Source organism: Ciconia boyciana, chromosome 8 (genome assembly GCF_034638445.1).
Source record: "Ciconia boyciana chromosome 8, ASM3463844v1, whole genome shotgun sequence".
NCBI classification, from domain to species: domain Eukaryota; kingdom Metazoa; phylum Chordata; class Aves; order Ciconiiformes; family Ciconiidae; genus Ciconia; species Ciconia boyciana.
In genome coordinates, this window is record NC_132941.1 from 54504272 (window position 1) to 54527917 (window position 23646).

A 23646-nucleotide genomic window follows, 5' to 3' on the forward strand; every position below is an offset into this window, starting at 1 on the left:
GTCTTTTTGAAGGGAGGCATTCAGGGAGATATTTGCTCCTGCTTCTCTAGTCCTCCCTCATTAACCTCCTCTCTCCAACAGCTATACGTCCCTCTGCTCCCATCTGTTGATATGACAGTGCACCATTAAAGAGATGCCCTCTTTCCCGAAAGAGGCAGCTCCTTTCATGCTGTATGAAGTAACTCCAAAACTAGAGTTAAAGTATATGGAATGTGCTAAATTATCTAGATAATATGTGGAGTTAATTTGGTAGAGGGTAAGTGATATTTCTGTAAGTATAACTTTAAGTTTTGGAATTTCCTTTTTTTTTTTTCAGTAAATCTGGCACAGACATACACAGTTGAAAACATAAATAATCAACAAAAACAACCCCACTGTATAAGGAAAACGAGGGCCCCAAACAAAATCCATCAGGGATGTTAGAAAATTTCAATAATAGGTTGACCCTTTGGGTTCATAACCATGTGCTAGAATAAATATGAAAGAACACATTGCTGGTTTTATACAAGGACTTGAGATACATTTCAGTTGTAAATCAGAGACAGCTGAAGTATAAAAAGGTTAAAAAGAACAGCAGAATAGCAATGTGAAGATAATATTTTTTCTTGTAATACTCTTTAACACCAAGATTTTGGTTCCTATGACAACAGAAAGACTGAAATGCACTGGTTTCCATCCCAGAGGTGTTTGTATTTCATTAGAGGGCAAAACACATGTACAAAGTAAAAGTCAAGGCTTTTAAAAGTGATGAAAGATCCTGGATGTCTTTGTTTTTCTGGAAGTGTAAACATGCTAATGAAGGTGCATTTCAGAAAGGGCTGGACACTCCTTTGAGGTGTCCCAAATTAGACTACCAAAAATTAGAGATGGAACATGGTTTTAAAAGGAAATGTCACCATTGCCTATGGCTCCTCTCAGTCTGGAGTCCTCTGCTGGAGGACAGACAAACACTCATCATATCCCATCACTCTGCTCCCAGCTGCAAAGCCCCAAATGTCATCTCTAAGGACAAGTAATAATTTTTTAAAGAACGACAGAAGCTAACAATGAATGTGAACATACATACACGTTACATGCAGGTAGAGGACAGCGTTGTCAGAACCCAGGCTGTTTTCCACCAGCACGGTCACTCGGAATATGCCCACGTTCTGGTAGATGTGCTTGATCCCATCTTCTGTCGAGCTGAGATTGGCATACGACACAGCGGTGCCATCTCCGAAATCCACCTGAATGAGTGATCTCTGGAGGTCTCCCTGTGGTGATAGAAAAGAGGAAGACTCAGAATAGACTTTGCTTTTCTTCTGAGAGACTGGATCAGTGCAGTGACCTAGACCAACTGGAGGATAGTCACAAGGTCTGATGTTACCAGAGGAAAGGTGTTCACTTCATCAACTTGCTCAGTAGTCAGTGGAGAGAAAGTGACTCCTTCTTGAGGTTGACTCAGCTGCACTGTGAAGGAGGTGTCCTCCAAGGTGTGTGCTGTAGCCCTGTTTTGCCAATCATCAGGGGGACTAGGGGATCTTCTGGAAAATATGCTGGCTCCTTGCCCTGGGTTTCCTTACAGTGAAGAGCAGGGTTGTAGTGGGGAATGGTGCTCATCTCAGCAAGCGCTCAGGACACAGGTAGCTACTGAGATTGCCTCAGGAGTCTTTGGAACAACCCACATTGTGAGCTTTTGTATTTAAAACCATAAAAAGCAGAAAGATAAAACTGAGGAGTCCTCAGGGAAGGGTCAACTATATCAAAGTGGTGGGGTGTCATAAGAACTGTTTCAGCCTCACATAATAGTAACAGCTTACAGCAGCTTATGACTTGCTCAGTGGCCTGATTTAAAATGAGCTGGATTTGTATTTATTTCAGAACAGCTACCAACACTACTGACACTAAGTGGTACTCTTTGTGCCTGCCTTAGAAGGGAAGGGCTAATGAATTGACGGAGCTGATTAAACTCTTCTCCTCCTGCCTAGGGATAATCCCAGCAGAGTAGGCTTGTGGTATAACTTAGACTGCCACTTCATGACGTGAGTCTCCTGGGCTGCTAATATAGCACGTTTCAGAATTGTTACAATAAATTACAATAAATAAATAAAAATCATAGCTGGGAAACAAACAAACAAACCCTACCACAACCCAAAAGCCAAGGATATCAGGAATCTGTATTCTCCATGCCAGAACAGGGATCCGCTAATGTGAAACAATCCTGAAACAAGTTTTAATCGCCCACTCCTGAAACTGAATTCCAGCCTGGTGCATGCAGCTTTATCAATCTCTGTGTCAGAGTCACCCAGCCCAAAAAGGCTTTTAAAAACCAAAAGAGGGAAATTGTGTCATTTCCTCATTCTGCTTTACAAACAAAAAGCAATTTTTTAATTTTTGTGGTTGCAAGCCTGTTTAAAAGACAGAAAAGTGAGTCATGCTTGCATACAAAAAAATTCATATAACCTATGTCACACACACTAGAAACACCTGTAAGATTTTCTCGTATCACAAGGCAGTGATATGCCTATGGTAAGGGCAGTTTCTTACAGCCTTATAGTTACACAGCCTACACTGACCTGTATAACAACTGTGGCTTCTGCAGATCCTCTCCCTTTCAGGTAAGATGCAGTACCTTGTCTTAACTTTAAGCCTTCTGACTCCTTTTGAAAGTCCCCCTCAGTGGCTCTGCATGATGCTTACGCTGGGTATGTTCACGCTTGCTGGCTGTTGCTAGGAAGCAGCTCTCTCTACAGCCTGGCACACCGAAGCAGCTGCCACTATCTGGAAGAGTGCCGGTAAATTAATAGCTGAGGGCAGTTCATGTAATTGGCTGAAAGGACATTTAATTTACTTTGGTTTGGTTTCCTTTTCCTTTTTTTGGTTTTGGGGGTTTTTGGTTTTGTTTTGTTTTATTTTTCTCTTTCCTTGAGAGAGAAACAGTCCTCTGGCTGCCCAACTGGAATGAAAGGTACCTGTGTAAATGGTTGGCATCAGGCAGGTTTCCACATCAGAAGGGGAAATGTGTGTGTGAGTATGGGAGGGAATTGTAACATAATGTTCTCTCAGTCTTTTTATAACTTGTTCTGAAGGCAGAAATAGTGGAGGCTTGCCTGAATGGAAAGCAGGAGGAGCAGAGCTATACCTGGGGATGGCAAGAGAGACAAATTTTCCCAGATGGTCTCTTTTTATAGGCTGAAGTTGTAGTTGTTACACTGCCCTGGCACCCTGCTGGAAGCTCCGTTGCTTCCAAATGGATGAGACAAAAATAACTGTGTTGCTCTGTTCTGGAGGATTCCAGACTGAAGTTGTGGCAGGGGAAAGACATCCCTTGACAGAGGCACGTCCCGGAATTCCTACAGATATCTCATGCCATTTCCCTCCTGGTGCCTTGAAGGTAAAGACAGCAACTCCCTGTTCTCCTCTTGAGAGCACCAGCGAGGGCAAAGGAACCCTGAGGTGCTGAGACATTACTGAGAAGGCCAACCTGAATATCCTTTTAGAAAGAAACACGGGGTTCTTGCATGTTAACTCAGCTCCAGGTTGCCCTTGGGTAGTTCTTAACTAAGTTTCTCTTAGTAATTAACTTGGTAACATCCAAAGTTTTCAATTACATATCGTCAAACCTAAGAAAGGAGCTAGAGCAATGCAAACTACTAAGGCCTCCATTCAGCAAAGCTCTTAGCAAATTCTCCATTGGATGCTTTACTAGAAGCTTAAGCACCTTCTTACATTCTTCTTTGTTTACATTTCTTCAGCAATTTGATACACGAATTGCTGAGGCAAGCGCTCCTACCTGTGTTACACAGAGGATCAAACTAGGGGGATCATCCCAGTCCTCATGAAGAGCCATTAGGAACACAGGAGATGGTCTTAAGTACGGAGTTATGTCCTTCATCGAGCTGAGTTATTTGAAAGAAGAGGTGCAGTTTCAAACACGATGCAGTGGTTTGGGCACTCCTGACTGTTTGACCGAGCCAACAGAAGGCATCAAATGGGATATGCCTCCAAAGACAGAAGTGAGCATACATGAGCTCCTCAGTTCTGAACCCCTTTCAGAGGGGGAATATATTCTCTCAAGCATGGTGCTGGACTTGGACCAAAGACAGAGATTTCTGAAGTACCCTTAGATGCTCTCCCAATTCCCCTAGGTCCATCATCACTAGGGTTTTAGTCATCTTTTGTTACTAAAAAAAGAGATGATGTCTTTGAACATTTTTCAGTAAAGCCATACTGCTGGGACAAAAGCTGTTCACATGGTTAAAACTGCACCACCATAGTGACCCTGCTGGCTTTATCATCTCTGAGTATATTTGAAGTCATGCAGTTGTAGTATAGTTCAGGTCGAGGTATATTCCTCTGCATATTTGAGGTAGCAGAGGAAGATAAAAAGGGTGACAGCATTTTAGAACAGCCCTGTTTCTGCAAGAGTCAAAATTTGTGCTCTAATGAGTGTTTTTTCTCTTGTCTTCATTTTGTCCATAGGCATGAAACACATGGTGTCTACAGGTGCTGCCAGGGAAGGGAGCCATTTCTAAGGCATGCAAGATTTAGATTTCGATTTTTCTTCCAAATTCCCTAGGGAGAAAAGATGCTGACAGAGACATCTAAAAATCTAATGGGAGAAGAGCTTCGGCTGCTGTTCCCCCAGTCTTTTTCATTTGTCTTGGCCTTTCCTATTTTGTTTTAAAACCCTTTGAACTGGAAATACATTTTCCATTCAGTAAGATTCAGGCTATATCACTTCTCTGAAAATGCCACATGTTGAAAAGCTGACATTTAAAATTCTAGCTTAGGAAGGGGGAGAAAAAAGTCAGGAAAACAAAGAGAACTGCATTTTGACTTGTTTTAATGTTTTATCTATGCCAGGTAAGAGCATGGGCAGAATAAAACAGGAAGAGAAAGCAGGTGAGCCAAAATCAAAACATTTTCTGTACAGCCCACACCTGATCTACATCAGCCCCAGCTGTCTGTGTCTCAGGCAGCTCTCCAGAGCCATTTGCAAGTGCCTGTTTACCAAGAGAAGTTTTGTTTTGCAACAATTTGATGCATATACATACATCTTGCAAAAATCTCTCCTGTTGCTTTTTCCAGCTTCTCCTTGTCATTTTGACAAGTCCAATACTACATGATAGGGGTTTTCTGAAGCTTTTAGATCGATTAAGGCAGACACAAAACTCCCTGCATTACTTCTGCAGCCACAGCAAAGCACTTGGATGCAATCAGCACTGAGCTATCTTTGGGCAGCCTCTCTGGCCTTCATTGTAAGAGGTCTTTAATGCCAGTGCTCTTAGGCATCAAGGGAGAAATTGGCTAGGTTGGCTGCTTGTGGTGATATCTCTGCATTTAGCTCTTGTATTTTAAACACACTAAGCTAGTCAGCAACCAATTACAATAGCTGAAAAAATGAAAGTACTTTTGATGGATGTTTTGTACCTTGTACTAGGTATATGCAATATGCACAAGCTTGGATATAACCTGAAGAAGTACCCTGCAATCTTGATAAAGGCTTTAGTCCAGCCAAAGACTTTAGCGTATGCTGAACTTTAAGCACATGAGCACTCTTTTTAGCCTGAAAAGAAGCCCTGGGAATTAAAAACAAGTTTCCCAAGGCCCCATATTATGCCCTTTACCTATACAACCTTTGATACTAAATTGTAAATCAGAAATTTACTGTTTTCTAAGGGATTTTCTCACTAAATGTCTAGGGGGTTTCCAAGCATAAACAAAAGATTCCCCTCTCTCCTTCCCCTCCCCAGCCCCCCAAGCCAAACGCACATTTTTCCTGTATCTTGCCAAAAGAATAAAAGTCTAGAGTGTACACAAGACCTGGATGCCTCCAAAAAACTCTGTGAAGCTTCCAGCCTCAGGGTATATCAAGAAACAGCCCATACAGTTTGCAACAATATTTTTACATTTTGATTACTGTTACGCAGCTCTCAGTATTTTGGTGTATGTGAGATGTGAGACCCACGTAGCAGGATTCTCTCTCAAACACTCTGTCTGAATCTTGCCCAGAAGGTTGCAACAATGAATTTTCCATATTGAGTTCCAGTACTTGTATCTAAATGGAAGTATTAAAACAACGAAACACAGGTCAAGGTTTTTAATTTTGGTTCCCATGTTTCAGATTTAATTTTTAAGTCTTCAATTATGCACCGACTTGTGCATCTTCCTTACAGTTGTTGATAATGGATTTAATTATCCTTTGCAAGAGACAGACACTGCTGTTGTTGGATTGTCTTCATGGATTAATGTTTTGTGCTTTCTTCAGATTAACCCTTTTCCCTCTTTGGCATTTTCCTGTCACTATCAGAAAACATCCATCAAAGATATTTCTGTTGCAACTGAATATCTATGCATGGGATACCTTTAGTCTAGGTCTGTTTAAAGCATATGCTTAATTTTAAACAGATATTCAAGTCCAGCTTGATCAAGTACTGAAAAATATGCTTTTGTGTGTAAATTCCTGCTTTCAGAGCGATGCTCCTAACTTTTTAAAATCAGAAACTGAATAGAAATCTGTCTTATCAGAGCAAATAGCTTGATACTTTTCACGTGTGCTTCTTTTTCTACACCCAAACAGTTAATTGGATTAACCAAATCATTCATTCTGACTGCCAGTTGTACCAGCTCGACTCAGCTATGAGCTTTTTCTACAGGACTAGATCTTCTGTGCTCCACAGGAATCAATAAGTAGAGCCTCTCAGGATTATGCAGAATAATTCAACTTGTGTGACTGGAGGTGCATTAGAAGACTGTAGTGCTGTGTGTCATCATGAAGGCGAGGTCAACTTTCATACATTTTCATGGAATTTCAGCAGTGAATTTAAAAATGCATGAAAGGCTCTGATTTCTCCCAAGCAGCTTGTCATCATCAGTAACACAGAAAACGCAATTATAATTCAGATGACAGTGGTATGGGGGAGGGGATGGACTGGTCTTTCATCTGTGTGTTATTAGCAGGAATGTGGTGGTGTTAGATAAACAGCCATGATTCAGCATGTGCGCTGAAAGTTAGGATGAAGGTTTCATATTTTTGTAATCATTACTAACTAACTTTTGATATCAAAAGAGGCAACAGAGTAGGATACCATGAAAAAATACAGACTATGCCTTTAAGTACTGCTAGTTTTGCATCTTTAATTTGGGTACATCAACAATCAAAACAATCCTAATGCTAAGCTCAACTCCAGAGGCTTCAGCTGAGTTGCATTCTGAATTGCACTGAACGACAGTGCTGAGGTGGGAAATGCCAATGATATTGTCCCCCCAGCAGGGTCCCTAAGGTCATTAAATGTACCAGAGACACAATATACCTTGTACAGCTATTTATTAACATTGTCATTACAAAACACCATAGTGGTCTTTAGGAAACTCAGGGCTCCATTTGTATATTCACATGGTAAGAAAGAACTGTCTGGCCTTAGAAGCATAAAGCACAAAAATGAAAGGCATGGAGGGTATCAGGGAGAAAGCAAAACTCTATTTTCAAATGGGGGAATAAAAAACCAGAAAGGTTAAGTTTCTTACTCAAAGTCACACAGAAAGCAGTCAGAATGTGGTTCAGGAATGAGTTCAGATTGCCTGAATTCTAGCCCATGGCCTGAACTGTAGGAACAAATGAGCTTTCCCCACACATTAGTCTAATCCAAACATCATATAGCAGCAGCATGTAGTCAAAAGCAAGCCAAAATCTACTCCCAGTGGAGTGACTTTGTCAAGTGAGAACTGAGGCAGTCCTGGAATGTCAAAGACTTTTGGCTGTCATTTTATCAAGATAAAAAATAAATTAGAGGAGGCAGTTTCTCTGTGAATTATCTGTAATGAAACAGCCAAAGCCCTGAACCTTTCTGCCCTGAATGTCTTTACCGTCCATTTCCTCAGCAAAGATGTATGAGCAATCAGATGAAACAAGTTTGAAAGCCATTGTGTTGAATAGCGTTGTTCTGGAGGCTGCAGCTTTCAGTGTCTCTGATGAAGCAGTACACCAAGCACAAGTGTCTGATGTTCACACAAATAACTCAAACACACAAATAACAATTGAGTTTGTGACAGGCAAGAGACCTACATGACCATGTGATGAGGAAGGCATGCAGAAACAATACCCGCTTAATAAAATTCCTCTATTTTCTACAACAGAGCAGCAAAATATGTCAGGGACATTGGATTAAAGAACTTCAGTAGGAAAATGGCTTTGTAATTTTTGGTTTTGGATTTCTCTTGTTGCTGTGCAAAAATAAAGTAAGGATTCAGGTTGTTTCAGCTGAGAAACAACTCTGTTGTTGAACGCTGCAGTGTGAGAGGTATCAGCCATGGGTCTGTGCACACAGCCCAGGCCAGGGCAAAGGATTAACCTTTAAACCGGCAGCATTTTGAGGCAATAGGAAAATTTGCTTTTAAGCATAACTAGTTTTCTCCTGTGCTGCCATTTACTGACAGAGATGCTATTGCTATTCTGCTTAGCTCAATGGAAATTTAAGACCAAAATTACTAGTGTAAGTATGGTGCTTTGCTTATTAAAAACTTCCATAATGCTTTGCACAATGGGACAAATGCTAATTATAAAAGGAAATATTGATGCTTCCTGGCTGTTGTCACCCAGTAGGAATATCATGATGATTATACTCAGATTAATCGGAGAACTAACCTGGACAAACCTTTCCAATAATTGGAGCAAAGATATTAAGTGCAAAGTGACTTTGCAAACAGTTTTTAAGAAGTCATACAGAAATCCTAAAAGGTGACAGGAAAATTAGACCACTTTGGAAACCATTCTTACATTCAGATCATTTAAATATGAGTTGTTGGTTGGTTTTGCTTTTAATGATATTTATATGCTGCCAGATAGAAATGCTTCCCTGGAAAATTTCATATGAGTCAGGGTTAGAGAAACTAGGCCAGAATCCCAGCTCTCAGAAATCAGCAATGCTCTACACACTGCTGGTTTTGGTGTCTGCCCCCTCTTCGCTTATACAGACTTCAATTATTATTTTCCGTTTGTGTCTTCTTCAATAGCAGAACACTTCTGAATGCCTTGTCCTTGTTTTTCTCTTCAGATATCTTTTACTGACATTGTGTCATTGTCAGAATGACACAGTCCCAGCCCTCAGCATCACCACAGGCACAAGTAGGCTCTACAAGAAACCCCTGTGCTGCGGTTCCTGCCCCTGACTCCCACACCTAAGTGAAAACAGTTTTTTACTGCTGCCATTTGCCTCTTCCTCCCCTCTTAGCAAACCCCTCCGCTACAGAGATGCAGTGACTCTTCAGGGCCTCCAGTGAGCCTGCCCCTGCAGTTCGTTCTTCTTTTCAGACCCAAGTGGGTCCTTAGGTGGAGCAGAAAATCCTAGAAAGATAATAGGAGTACAAATCTCAAAAGAACTCTCATGTTTTGGCTCACCAGCTTCTTATATATTTTTTTTTTTCCTGCAGGTCAAGTGGAATATAGGCATGAAAAAAGAGAGCTGGGAGGCTGCGGTGTATGGAACAGCTCTGCAGATCTGAAGGCTTCAAACAAACTATCTCAGAGGGATACAGGAGATGTTAAGATGCAAAGGGACTACAACATAAGCAAAGGCCGCTGTTTTTTTTCCATCATAAAAATATTAACTGACATACAAGCTAAAGGAAGAGTCCCCACCAGAGTGAAGCACTTAAAAATATTGACCACCACTCCATGGGGCAAGGGTTGAATAGGACACATTTTCTTCATATGCTACTGGGAAAAAACGCACATGCATATACAGGCATATCCAGCCTTTCTTAACTTGCCTGATGCCTTCTCTTCAGCAAAAATTGAGTGGCACAGATTTTGTGGATGCTGAACATCCTGGATTGTACTATGCTGTATACCTGTGCAGGGCAGAACTAAACAGAAATGGCAAGTTCTTGTTTTGTGGTATCTCTGCCTTGTTTGCAAGGGAAAGAAACTTCCCTTTGAGAAGTGGGGTTGGACTAACCAATCTCCAGCGATCCCTTCCAACTACAATTATTCTGTGATTCTGTGAAATTAATATCTGTTCTATAAGAAGGTGGTTGTTCTTTTGCTGGGTTGTTTAACTTTTCTAGTGAGTGGTGAGATTTTTGTTACTGAAGCAGTTAATTCGGTAAATGCTTTAGTGTAATACAATTATGCTGCTATAACCACAGTTTATTCTCCTATAGCTTGCATATAGCTGGGCAAATTTTCTTCTCTGTTGAATATTTCTTTTGCTGCAACATCAGCCCAAAGTCATTGTCAGATTGGGTCAAATTCACCCAAAAGTTTTGTTGATTGCTCTGTAAACTCTTTATATTGACAAATCTAGGAGCAGGAGGTCAAGATTCACCTAGCAGAGAGAGTAATCAAAAAGGCTGGGGGTGGATCAATACTGTTTCAGCCCTCAGAGCAATTCCTAACCTCTTCTCTATCAGATATCCTGAAAGAAGGCCCCCCCTTTAGATCTCCTCAGAAGCTGACTCAGTCATCCAAACATACTTCCCATACTCCCTGATACACAGCATGAGAAAGACTCCGTCTCCTGATGGAGAAGGTGTTGCTTTCAGACTCTGGTGAATACTGAAGCAGGGTTATCAAAAAAGATCAGAATCAACAGAAAAGACAGAATGATTCACAGGAGATCCCTGTATAACAGAGTGGTCAGGGCATTCTTACAGGTTATGTGAATACAAATGCTCAGTGAAGGAAGAGCAGGACATTTGTCCTGAGTTTCCCACACTGTGGGTGATTGTCTCTCCCTCTGACTATTGGCATAATTCTTTGACAGTTTTGTGACTGACTTCTCAGATTACCCATCTCCTTCTCTCAATCTGTTTTAAAACTTTGCTAAGAATAGAAAGGCAATGTAATGAACACTTTTTTGGGCGTATATAACAGCACCTTTCTTGATTTTTTTTTTTTTTTTTTAAAGCCTGAAGACTTTGAATCTTGTTTTGGACTTTTTATTCTTCATCTTTAAACAGAGAAATCAATAATTTATTCAGATGAAACTATATGTTTGTACTGTTATGACAGCATCTACAGTAGCAATGTTGTATGACTGTCACTACCGAAATAAAAGTGACCACATCGTGGAGAAAATGAACATTCAGGTCAAACAACTGCTTCAGGTTATATATGATTTATTATATGTTATTGCCTTTACAAATCAGGACACCTGTTTGCTGTGGAAAGCATCAATAATAGAGATGGAAAAACCCCAACACATCCCCTACAAAACTCAGCTCCAGAGGTCATCCTCATTTCTCTTTCCTCACTACAGATGACATTTACTATGGAGAGTCAGAAGTAATTTCCATGAATACTCTAAGCTGTAAAGGGATGTACATTATGCTCTAGTGTAAAAGCATAGCTGTTTTAGGATTTATTGGCCAGCTACAAAGGAAAAAGAGTAAAAGTTTAAAGAAATCAAATTGCATTAGGGAAAAAGAGAAAATCGTTACTTTGTGAATGTTATTGTTTGGGACCCTACAATTAAACATAGATAAAGAAGTGCTGAGGAATAAAAACAGGTGAAAAGATTTTAAACATTTTTTCTAAGGATTCAGAAATGGAGGGAGCAGAACAGTGAAATACCAAGTTAAGTTACAGGTGTAACAAAAACACAGGCTGTGATCAGAGTTTGAATCAGCTTCATATTCGCAATCAATTTGCAATCAATTAAGGTTGCTGCTGCTGACATCTTGAGATTTCATCCACAAACGCCTAAACAATATGTACCAACTTGTGTGATGGGGACAGATCTGCGCATGTACTTTTAGCCATGTTTGGTTGAAAGTCAGTGGCAAGTAAAAATGGAAATTCAGTTTCAAACACAGTAAGAAGTCAAAAGCACGGGTAAGGCAAGGGATTAGGGTTCAAACTTGCACTCTCCAGTTCTACTGTGAAATTCCCAAACCAAACCAGTTCCCAGTTTTTATCAACTTCTCCCAGCCATTACCCTATGCAACACAATACACTTTCATTCTCATCATCTCCATACATCATCCATTATCTTTTCAAGCATATTCCACCCCAGCTACACCATGGAGCTGACTGACTTTATCCCACACTCTCTTGGTTTACCTCTTCACCACTTTACAAACTTTGTCTGGCATGAATCAGACTCAAATATACCCACGGGGCCTGGGATACAACATAAAAATAGAGCCTACCTCTTCCAGCTGCACCAGGAAAGTGACATTGTGTCCTTGCTCGGCTGTCAGTTTGCCATCAGATGTGATTATGCGAAGGCCCTGAGGGGCTTTGCCAGGACATTGCTGTGGCTTTGCTGTGTACCGTTCTCTCACACCATCCGTGCAGTTATTAGAAACAACTTTCCGGTATCTGCAAAGGAAAAGAGAAATCTGTGCAAGATGCTGACAGGGAGCATAACAGGGTTGACTGGGAACAGGGAGGCATTTTTGAGGTTTCTTTAGACTAAGGAGATTGGAAGAAAACAAATTCCCAATATATTTTAGCATTTTTCTCAGCCAAGCATTCCTCATGTGCCTAACATACAAGTAGTTAATACTGTTGTTAATGGCATGTAATCTTTTCCTGCATAGCACACCTATATACCACATATTAATAAATTGCCTAAAACATAAAATTATATGATAATGTGTTACATATTAAACAACTATAAAGTTATAAATAAATTATATACACATACAGTATGGAATTGTATTCAATTATTATACTGTTAGGCATAGTTTAACAGCTTTTCTCACATCTCTCCACTTCTCATCAGTTGTGAGGCAACTCTCTCTAAAGATGCAACCCTTGAGCACTACAAAAATGAGAGAGTTGAAGAAAAAAGCAAATTCTGCCTATCTTTGAGTGTACAAAATGCCAAAACACAGCTTGGGTTCCTTTGTTTGCTTTAATCACTTGCATCAGAAATGAAGTTTGATGTCAGCATCTTAACTTAAACTATATCTTCCATTGACTTCCAAGAAGGGCCAAAGAATAATCAGCATTTGGGCTAGCTGCCCATCTATTACTCCAGTTCACATATGCATCAGTTTCATGTCTTTCCTCTAATTTGTTTTCCACCATTTCTGCCTCACCTGATCCCATATGATTTCAAGAGGAGTCTTTTCAGAGACTTTAATGATTTGGCCTTTGCCAAAAAACTGTAACAGTTTTCCCCCCAAGTCTTTAAGGCATCATTTTTCAGGGAAAGGTTTGGACCATACATGATGGAGATCTGGAGTGCCAGACTGTGCACCCTAACAAACTCAGTGAAGAAGAGGTCCCAAGGGCTTCAGCCAGCTTTGAGACACCAATAGTAGATGCAATCTGTAGTTGTCGTTGTGTTAAAGTCCATATGGGTGCTCTAGCTAAATAAAGTCTGGTGTGCCACTTACCCAGTGCTGTTGAGATAACTCTGTCCAAGGCTACAATCTTTTGACAAGGAAGATGGGTTATACCAAAATGCTGGTAAACACTGCCCATTGCTGTGACGTTCATATCCATAATCACTGTTTTAGGATTAAAAGAAACAGTAACATAAAAAACCCAAAAGAACAAATACAAGTATTAGCTCATGCTCTCTACTGTCGATACAAGTTTTGATTTTCCTCAATCTGTTTACTAGGATTTCTGATTTTTTTTTTAATATAACAGCAGATTCTTCATCCCGCTTTAGCTTTTTTTTGGGGGGTAGAGTTACCTTACATATGTCCCAGCATAAACAAGCAGAACCAGATCAGGTAGTTCATGAGCTATTGCATTATTGGTTCTCCCTCCACAGTCTAACAGTTCTTCTCAGGTTCAACTCTAGACTCAAATATAATAAAAGCCAGAGCTCTAAGCTAAGTTCAATCACTGCTGTCTCAGTCATATCGTAGAAAACTACCGTGTGAAGTAGTTAATTGTATTTGGAAACTATATCACCTGAGCTGTAGAGGAAAATTTACAGCCCTGAGAGAGCTCTCAACTGAAGGCATTAGCAGCGTATTTGGTAATGGAAAAGAAGGCTTCGATCTTCAATTCTATTTTTGTTTGGAAGAGGAAATGCTACCAAAAATCGTGTGTTAGAAACAATGAGTCAAACTGTAATCTTTTGTCCCAATTTAGGTTTAGCTATGACTAAATTTGCTTTGGTTCCACTAAAAATAAACAACAGTTCAAATTGGTTTTGATTCCAGGTAAGCAAAGACTCTATAAAAATTGTTATTGTGGAACAAATAAACAAACACAAAACCTCTTTAATCAGTATTCTGTTCACATGTGGTTTTACTCTCCAGCCATTGAGTGATGAGGACCGTTCGGTTGGAAAAATCATTCTTATTCCTTTTACTAAGCTTTCTCCACAGCCCATAACGGAGAATTTAATGGGATGCCATTTCTAAGAGCTGCTATACAGAGTCCACCAACTCCATTCCAATATTCCAGTTGCAACATGATCCTTAAAATGGCACTTCTTTGCAAAGCATTTTTTTTTGCTTATTATCTTTAATGTCTTGGTATCAAGTAGCTTGATATTCTAAGAAAAGAGGATTAGGGCAGCATTAGATGATAATGTGATTAAAAGCTCATCTCCGTATACATAAAGAAGCAGAAAGGAAAAACAGGAGGCAGAGGAACCCCAATAACCTGGTCAGAGCCAGTGGAGCCCCTGCCCCAGCTCCTCCCAGGGCTGTCACAGGAGAGCCATCAGCCCATGGCTGGGATGAGACGTACCAGATTGTCAGTGGGAGACGCTCTCCCCAGATCACTTTGCAGATCACAGAGTGGGGTTACTGCACACAGGGGTACTGAGCTCATTATGCCATGCCAGGGAAGAGCATCTGGCATCTCCATTTCTGTTTTCCTGGGTGAGGGGCTATCTGTTCTGTGTGCATGTGGTGATCTAAGTCTCAGCAATTGGACTCAGACCATGGGTCACAGGGGTCCATGTCCCCGCACTGCCAGCAACTGGAATGACTGGAGGGTGTGCATACTGCGCAGGTGAGCACCAAGCCAGACAAGCCAGTGAGCAGGATAAAAGACTTGGGAGCTAGGTGCTGATGTGGTCATAAGTCTGGGCTGGATACTAGGTCCGTGAATTGGTTATTGGAGAGATCAAGAGGTCTGGGGAAATGGCTACTGGTGTAAAACCCATATAGGTCTCGACCTGCTGATGAGACCTATCATGTGTGTATGCCTATGCGTGAAGCAACTGGGGAAGTCCAGTTGTCAGCAACTGGGGAGATGAGGCATCCAGGGGCCAGCTACTGGACAGACCTGTGTGTCTAAGACCAGGTACTGGTGGGATGAATATTGTATGTATGTTTAGAGTGCACATATTTTCCACAAACGGGATTTCATCTTGATCAACCAGAGAGGGGAACAGGATGAGGCAATTGGTGTTTGTGTGAGTACTGTGTTTTCTGTTTGTGCTAATCTGTGTCGCCAGACATGTACATATGCATATATGTACTGTGTGTACGTGCATATGTGCGCCTATCAGGAGCAAACACTCAACCTTGCTACTGCCTGGGTCAGGGGACATGGAGCTGCAGCAGCCTCACCTCTATCAGGTGACATTTGTAGAATAATATTAACAACAACAAGAATGTTTGACATTATGAAGGCTTTTTTAAAATGCCTTTTTCTTTCTGGACCAAAGCATGATGGCTTAAAACGAAAATTTAATGAATCACTATTAGACAATTTTAAGAAGTCTAGCACTAATCTAAGATATGAGACAAAGGGAAAAAAAAGGAGAGAATATTTTGCAATTTATTTTTGTTAAATTTCTTATACTTGTTATCAAAAGCGGGACACTGAGAAGAATTTTGTTACCGCTTTTTACTCCTGCCTGCAACTTTCCCTTCAGAATCAAGAAAAAAAATGGTAATCTGAGGTAATGGTAATGGTAATGGTAATGGTTTTGAGGTAATCTGAAAAAGGAGAAATTATAAAGATGACATTAAGCAAAAGAAAATTAAAGCTGCATATCACTTGGGAAAACTCCTAAAGATCTATTAGACAGCACAACTGTTCCAAAGGAACATTTTGGCAGCTGTGGTGCTTGGGATATCTACAACAAGTAATTGAGAACGTACTCTAGGAAACAACAATGAAGTAGGTGACCTAAATGGTCTTTTCTTCAGTTTTTTGACTGAATTTTCATCAATCAATTTTCATCAATTTTCATCAATCTAGCATCTTTTCACTCAGATGCTAGTGACTGAATGTTGCTTAATTGCTTTGGAAGCATCAGCCAGACTATTCTCCCACTGCCATGTGGTTCTCTAATCATCCTTGTTGGAATAAGAACACTATAGCTGCAGAATACACTTTATAATGAAGAAAATCACCATTCTGACTTGCTTAGACAAAACAAATATTTACATACAAGTGGGACTCCTGTATTTTTGTAATTCATTTGTCAACACTCTGCAGCACTGTATTCCTAAATTATCATGTGTCACTCTAATTAAAAAGCTGTAACACTGTACACACACAATGTTCTGTAATCAGTTAGGTGAAAACAAAACAAAATAATACAGTGAAATCTGCCTCAGAGGGGATCAGTACCCCTTTTTTGCAAATCGTCTGGCTCATTAAGGCCCTACAGAAATATCATCCCAGTAAATGACACGAATTGCTGTTCCGTATCTCTCTACAGATGCAACAGCCGCCCGTTCACCTCCGCAGTCTTGGAATCTAATGAATTCCTTGGCTACAGGCTGGTGCACGCAGAACACTGATGCTGACAACAAATTGCTGCCTACAATTTGGCACAACAGGCTTTGTAGCAATCAACAAGCATTAGCATCAATTGGATTGCCATAGCACAAGCCAGTATAGCAAAATCTGGAGACAGGGAAGGCATCAGCTTTAGACTGCAATCAGCTAGCCGAGTCATTGCCTGGTAACTGGGAATTGGAATTTGCATATATTGATGATATTTTGTGCCTGCCTGAAAAGAACTCAGGTAAAATAGATAATGTACCTATCAAAAAAGAGTGGAGCATTTACCAGCAGGGATTGCTTTATCAGTATGAAGCAGCCTATCTTATGGCTCTCACTGATGACCGTTTTACCCTGGCCACTTTTACTGGTTTAAACTGGAATCCTGTTTGTCTTAGTCAAGTAGAATTGCAAGTCCTTCTCTGTAATTAGAGAGAGATACAAATTAATTCCAGAAGTTCTGTATCCCTGCTCAAAGCTCATGGTAAATTTGCTTATCTAAGATTATTTGCAGCACAGATAATAATCAAAGGAAAAGAAATCCCTGAAGGAAGTTTGTAGCTTGAATACAGACCTGACAAACATACTGTCATGGAAGAACTGTAAATCCACGTGAAATTATTAAAATCCCACTGTTTTAAGATATAGGAAGAACCAGTTAAGTCAGGTGAGTGATTTCCATGCTCATACTTCTAAAAATCAAGAGATGACTTACCACGTAACCACAGGACTTCCTTAACACTAACAGCTTCACCTTAAGGTCAACTATGCCAGAAACTGAAAATGCTACTTGTGGTTTTGTATGCTGTGCTTTGCAAACTTTTCAGATATTAAATGGGGTGGAATCAAGGTATCTGTGATTATAGTCACCTTTGTTCTGCAGTTTCCAAAAGCCCTTATGGAAAAAAATAACTGTGGCCACAGCCGTGGAAAAGTCTTACCACCTTTTTATTCACTTAATACCATTGTCTAATATTGAACTATGATGCAAGTGTAGATTTGTGTTAAAGGGGAGCTGTGCTTGCTTCCCGGTTCTACAGGATCTGACATGGGATTTATCTCAGAGAAGGATTGATTCAGCTTCAGTTTGAATTATGGATCTATGAAGGCATATGATTACAATTGCATCACAGTATCTGGAGTCAAGCTATACTAGCTTATGTTAATAGGGAACCTAAAATCCCCAGAATCTTTCCAATAAATCCATGCCCTGTAGATATCTAGGCCCCTAAAGATGCAGAGATGCACCGTAGACTTTGCATAGTGAATTTGCATTTTCCACAAGCATTCAAAATTAACTAAAAATTCATTCAAAATTACTCTTCATTAGCTAACCAAGCCTACCTCAATGATAAAGCAAAGTTAGTTAACCTAAGGGTGCAAATGTATGCGTATTTCAGAACTGACACCTGCATGATCGTCTGAACTGATGAGTGGTAACACATGAAGCCAACAGAGTCTAATCACATTCAGTATCTGCCTTCTGCCTCCCCGCGGTTTGTCAGGACAGTTTCTCATGATGCAGGACTCTGATGTTTTTGCATAAGAACTAAACCTAGCAGGCATGTCTGTAATTTAAGTGCCAAAGAATAATAATAAAAAAAGACCTAGCCAGATCCTTGCTGGTACAATCAGTGAAATAAATAGGCCTGATTCTCAATTGTGCTACGGCTCCTTTGTGCATCTCTGGCTATCCAAAGTCGCTAGCACCAGCGTCAACAGGCTCATACTTCCCATGAACGTGTGAGATATGGGAATACTGGTAGGAGAAGCTCTCAGTATTAATGACAGTGGGTTCAGAGGAAGGACTGACAGTGCGACACTTAACTCAAAGTTTCTATCAAAGGACCTGGGAGACAGGTAGCTGAAGGATGAGCACCACCAAAGATTTCCATCTGCATCTAGGAGGTGTTTCTACTGAAGAGATATTGCTGTAATAATGCTCAAATGGCAGGAAGGAACACAATGTAAGGAAACTGGGTAAATTAATGCTTTAATAACACACAAGTAACGGTGTCATCCATTTACCCAAATCAATTAAATGAAGGACATTCTTGTTTCTAGGCCGTTGCTAGGACAGATTTACCGAGGGCTTCTGCACATTTCCACTCCCCCCTATTCCTGAAGCACTATTGCCCTCTGGCTGTGAGCCTCAGCCCCTGCACGGAGAACAAATACCTGCTGCTTCAGCCCTGGCCCCGGCTAGTTTTGGTTTTCGCCCATGATAAGAGATGTCTACTGTCAGAAGAGTTCAGGTTCCCAAGGCTAGAGAAACTACAGTCATTTCTAATGTCACCCAGTTTTGTTGCTGTGTAAAACAATAAACAAATGTGCCCTTTTCTCTGAGAAAGAACTACCATGGGCTGAATACAGATTTGAAATGAACCTGGAGTTCTATGGTATTACCAGGAGAAAAAAAATATTATAAAATCTTTATGTCTTTTATAACTGGCATTTTTTCCCCTGAACTGATAAAAAGGCACTCGCAGGATTAACAGCAATAACACTTTTTTTTTCACTTTACCTGACCACACATATATTTTTTTACTTCAAGCCCTGACAAACTTAGATAATAAAATTTTCTCCATACAAATTCAGTGTCTAAACAGCAAAAAAAGTCCTACTCTGACTGGGGCAGGGATTGTTGTCGTCTTTAACTCTATATATGAGTCTGGGTCCTGTAACCATTGATGTTAATATAAAAAGCCACGCAGTTTATTTTGAGATTGCAAAATCAAGTACAGTCAGCTAAGGGGCTTCTCCCTGCCTGGGGGATACATGTCCCCTTCAATCTCCTTCTGTTAAGAGCCCTGCCCAGCAAAAAGAGAAATAGAGAATTCAAAAGCACTGCTGAAATGTCATGAATGAGAATGATGAAAGTGTTTCTTCCTTTTGCAGGAAGGACCCCACAGAGGACATCCTTCCACAACAAGAATTAATTCACCGATTTTCCTCCAAATGCCTCTTTGGACCAACTTCTGCAGGGTGCATCGGCAGTGAAGCCTAGTGCGGAGTTCAACAAGGCAGGCACTGAATGCTACAGCAGCTTTGCTGTTCTTAGCACAATAAAACCGGGCTGAGAAATACAGTAGAGCCAGCAGAATTGCTTTTTTCTTGCCATGTCTTTTCTCCTTCTTTGATAAACCTCTGTCTCCCATTCCCTGTGGCTTTTCTGTCCTTCTCTGGCAAATCTGTGTAAAACTATGCTCCTGTCTGTATTAAGTAGATAAATAAGTGATGAGTATTGCTGGTAAATATTTCTGAACTGGATGCTTAAAGCAATATTTCAGTATTTTTTCCTCAGAGGTGCTGGGGAAGGAAGCTGAAATGGATAAATTAAAAATCCAAATCTGAGGACTGTAGGAATAACAAGAGCTCAGAGAAAATTGGAGGGGATCACAACAGTCTGCTCTAAACCAAAACTGGTTCCATCAGAAGGAGGAAGGCCCTCCTAGGTCAGGAAAGCTTTTCGTCAGCTCAGCACAGAGACATGCAGTATTTTTAAGGGTATTTTTCTCAGGCTACTTTTAACAAGATGACTTTCGCAAAGTCCTAATTCTGCCTCTTCCAACAGATTTTGAGGGGTCTTCTTGGTGCATGTGAACTGTGAATGTCTGTCATACATTCCCAACCATCCAAGCCTTCTCTTATAGATTCTCTCACAACCCAGCAGACCTTCTGGAAAAAGTTTCTTCGAAGTGAATGTAAAAGAACTAAAAGCATGCTTCCCCCAGCAAATGTTACCGTGGTACTTTTGTTCTATACCTAGCAACAAAGTTTTGTAGTAGCAAACCACACAATCAATTTTAATGAAATAGAAACACACATTCTCAGAGAGAGACAAGTTATTGAAGGAACGCATATTTTTATCAGAAGTGTTTCATGAGTATATGACCCTTACGAGTGTAAGGGGTTTAACCACTAACAGATTGACTGTGAGTCAATCCCATCAGTTATTTTCATGAAGCTGGGCATGAGCTTGGCACAGCTTTGTACTGCATGCTCTACAAGAAGGTCAAAATCTTCAGGGAATTTCCTTCCTATTAATTTTTTTTTCTGGTTGGCTGCTATCTTTTTTACATTACCAGAGATGTTAAGCGGCTGAAATCCAGGACCTTTGGGCACCTACATGATGAACTACACACAGAACTGAGGTATTTTCTCCCTAACAAAGAACCCACTGGAAGATGGGGAAATCATCAGGAAACCATATTCAGAAAATCAGTGCCCAAGTATGCTCATAATTTTTATTATTTGGTGCAAGAAGATTTACTTTTTTTAACACATGGAAAAGCCTCCTGTGTTTCTGTGATTTTATATAGAAAAATCAATATAACGACAGTTATGGGAAGGTGAGAAGGGAAATGCTGTAAATTTCCATGGTCCGGGAGTGAACTTATATAGCAAGAAACAAAATATTTATGAGATTAACCTCTTCAGGGTACATGTTACAGCTTCTGGGTTTAATTAATAACATGGCATAGATGTAGCTGGGTGAGGTGCAAAGGGGTTTATCAGCACTGCCAAAGAGCCACCATCTCTCTCTTCTGGGATATTCAGGACTGTCTCAAACTTGGAGAAAACAGGTGATAGAGAGATTTCAATAATGTGGTTCCCTGCCTTTTTTGTGCAAATTGCTGAGAGTCAGCAGGAATCTTGAGATGAAACTAGAAACTGAACATTTTATCACGCCATTCATAACTCACCAATGGACTCTATTTCCTACAGCATACAGCAGAGGAGCAAAGGCTTCAGAAGGAGATTAACCCAAAACATGAAGGCAGTGTCTGTTAGATACTATCAAACATGGTGGTCCAGATATAACAAATGACCCAGGAATTCTGTAGATACTTGATTTCCGGAAGATGAAGGCCTACTTTGCATATGCATATATCTACTTTTACACTTATGTACATATATACATATATGTGTGTGTGTGTCTATATATGAAGAATTTATTTTATTTTTTACACACACTGTATATGTCTTGCATACTACTTTCACAGCCAAAGCCACCCCTGGTCATTTCTGAGGTTAGATGTGCTAAATGGACCTTTTATCTTAATGCTGCACAGAGCTCAGATGTCACCTGGAAAGTGGTCTGTTCAGCATCAATTTTGTGGGAGCCTTAGCAGATTACAGGTATCTATTCCATTTTTCTTTTGACATACCTGCACTATCAGGGAGCAACCTATTTAGCCACTTACATGTTTATTAATATCTACTCTCTGCAAGCCTACAGCCTCTCTAGTGAGTTCTGCATTGGTGTGGTAGAGAGCACACAGTTCTTGTGCCCATTGCTCACCAGTCAAAGTCTGCCTCTGTGCACACACACGGCTCCGAGGTCATAGCCCCAGCATATTTTCCTTGCATACATTTCTTCTCTGACTTGCGCTTCCTGTAGATCCTTTTTGCTCCCATGATGCAAGCTTCTCCCTGGAAACAAAACCAAAAATATCTTTTTCTGACACCCACCAGGCTATTTGTATCACCCAGTTTTTCCAAGCCTGTGCAATGGGAGCTGTGACTCAAGAGAAGAGGATGGGAAGTCAAATGCCATGTCAGTACACTGAAGCTAATTAAAGCTACTGAAGCTTCAACTGAAACTAAAACAGCTTTTCCAATACACACTAAGAAATGATCTGAGGTTACTTATGTATTTGATTCAGTTCTGAATTTGTTCCAAAGCCAATGAGCAATTGATTCAGGCCTATTTCTCATTCAGAGATTAGGTTTCACAGCAACTGAAACCAGTCTGATCCCTCTGCAATCTGAGACACAGAGCAGGTCTGTTTCCTTGGTCTGATCTCTTTGGCAATAATTCTATTCAGTGGAAACTAGTAATATTTGTATATGTAAATACTTTCCACAAACTATGAGTTCAGGTTTTAAGGGTTTGACTTATGTGGATGATAACATTTCCTTGTCTTTTCAATCCTATCTTCAGCACCCTGCTAAATATTTCTATCTAGGGAATAAGGCTCAGCCTTGTAATCTCAATGGACAGCAAATCAAAAGGCAAGAGTCCACAGTAGCCTTCCTAAAAATAGTTCTGCAAGCTCCAAAGCCAACATCCTCAAAGATATACTGCAAAATCCTTGACATTTTTGCTTATGCAAGCACAAGAAAGTAAAGAACAAAAGGGGGGTCTCACTTGTTACCTTTTATGCTCTTAAAATCGCTGTAGGAAAGAGAAACTTTTCATGGCTTTGATTTGCCCATGAAACAGAAGGGCCTGAATGGCAACTGGTGTAAAATGCTGTGCCTCCTTGAATTTCAAGGAAGCTGTACTGATTTTCCACATCTAAGGATCTAAGTCATAACCGGTATTTTTAGTGTGGAGTTGTGCGTTGTGTGAGCAGCTAGTCTGAGTCAAGCTACTTTCATTTCTTATTCATCATTAAACTCTTGCCCAGCAAGATATATACAGAAAGACAACCTTTGATGATATAAATGGCTGTTTTCACTTAGACTTCAGTGGAGCCTGTGGTGTTTATATAACCACTGAATTTGGGCTATATTTTATTCTAACCTGATATAACACAGGCTATTGTGTCACACCTGGCAGAGCTGGGAAGGTGCCCCCAGGCAGGCGCACGCACTGTGCGGAGCACATTACCTTGCTGGGCACTTAAGCAATGGTTCCAGGAGTGATGCAGCAGCTGCATCCAGGGTGCAAGGGACAGGGCATGGGGGCCTAACAGACTGAGGAATAAAGTGCCCAGCTCCCACAGCAGAAGTACCACTGCTGAGAGAGACAGAACAAGGATGAAACCAGGTGAGTAAGGAATGAGGCTAAGACGGCAGGAATTTGGAGAAACAAGTGTGAAAGCAACTAGAAGGGTCTTAAGACACTGGCTCTGAGGACACAGAAGGATGGAGGAAGAGAAAGGAGGTAAGGACAATGAAATTGGATGGGAGATGTAAGACTGAAGGACTTCAGGCCTCTTTCAGCAGCAGTGCTTCTGCTGCTGTTGCATTACGCAGGTCTGGACAAGTCT

At 40.6% G+C, this 23646-nt stretch overlaps 1 protein-coding gene across 2 annotated transcripts in view; it reads right to left on the reverse strand.

The window, feature by feature from the left end:
* Positions 1 to 23646, reverse strand: part of SORCS1 (sortilin related VPS10 domain containing receptor 1) — a 307612-nt gene that overhangs the window by 29156 nt on the left and 254810 nt on the right. For both annotated transcript variants that reach the window (XM_072869717.1, XM_072869716.1), the window contains exons 16-19: positions 21951 to 22081; positions 13330 to 13443; positions 12133 to 12304; positions 1067 to 1253 (exon numbers count right to left, since the gene is read on the reverse strand). In XM_072869717.1, the coding sequence (XP_072725818.1) occupies positions 1067 to 1253; positions 12133 to 12304; positions 13330 to 13443; positions 21951 to 22081 (604 nt within the window). The remainder of the gene's footprint in view (positions 1 to 1066; positions 1254 to 12132; positions 12305 to 13329; positions 13444 to 21950; positions 22082 to 23646) is intronic.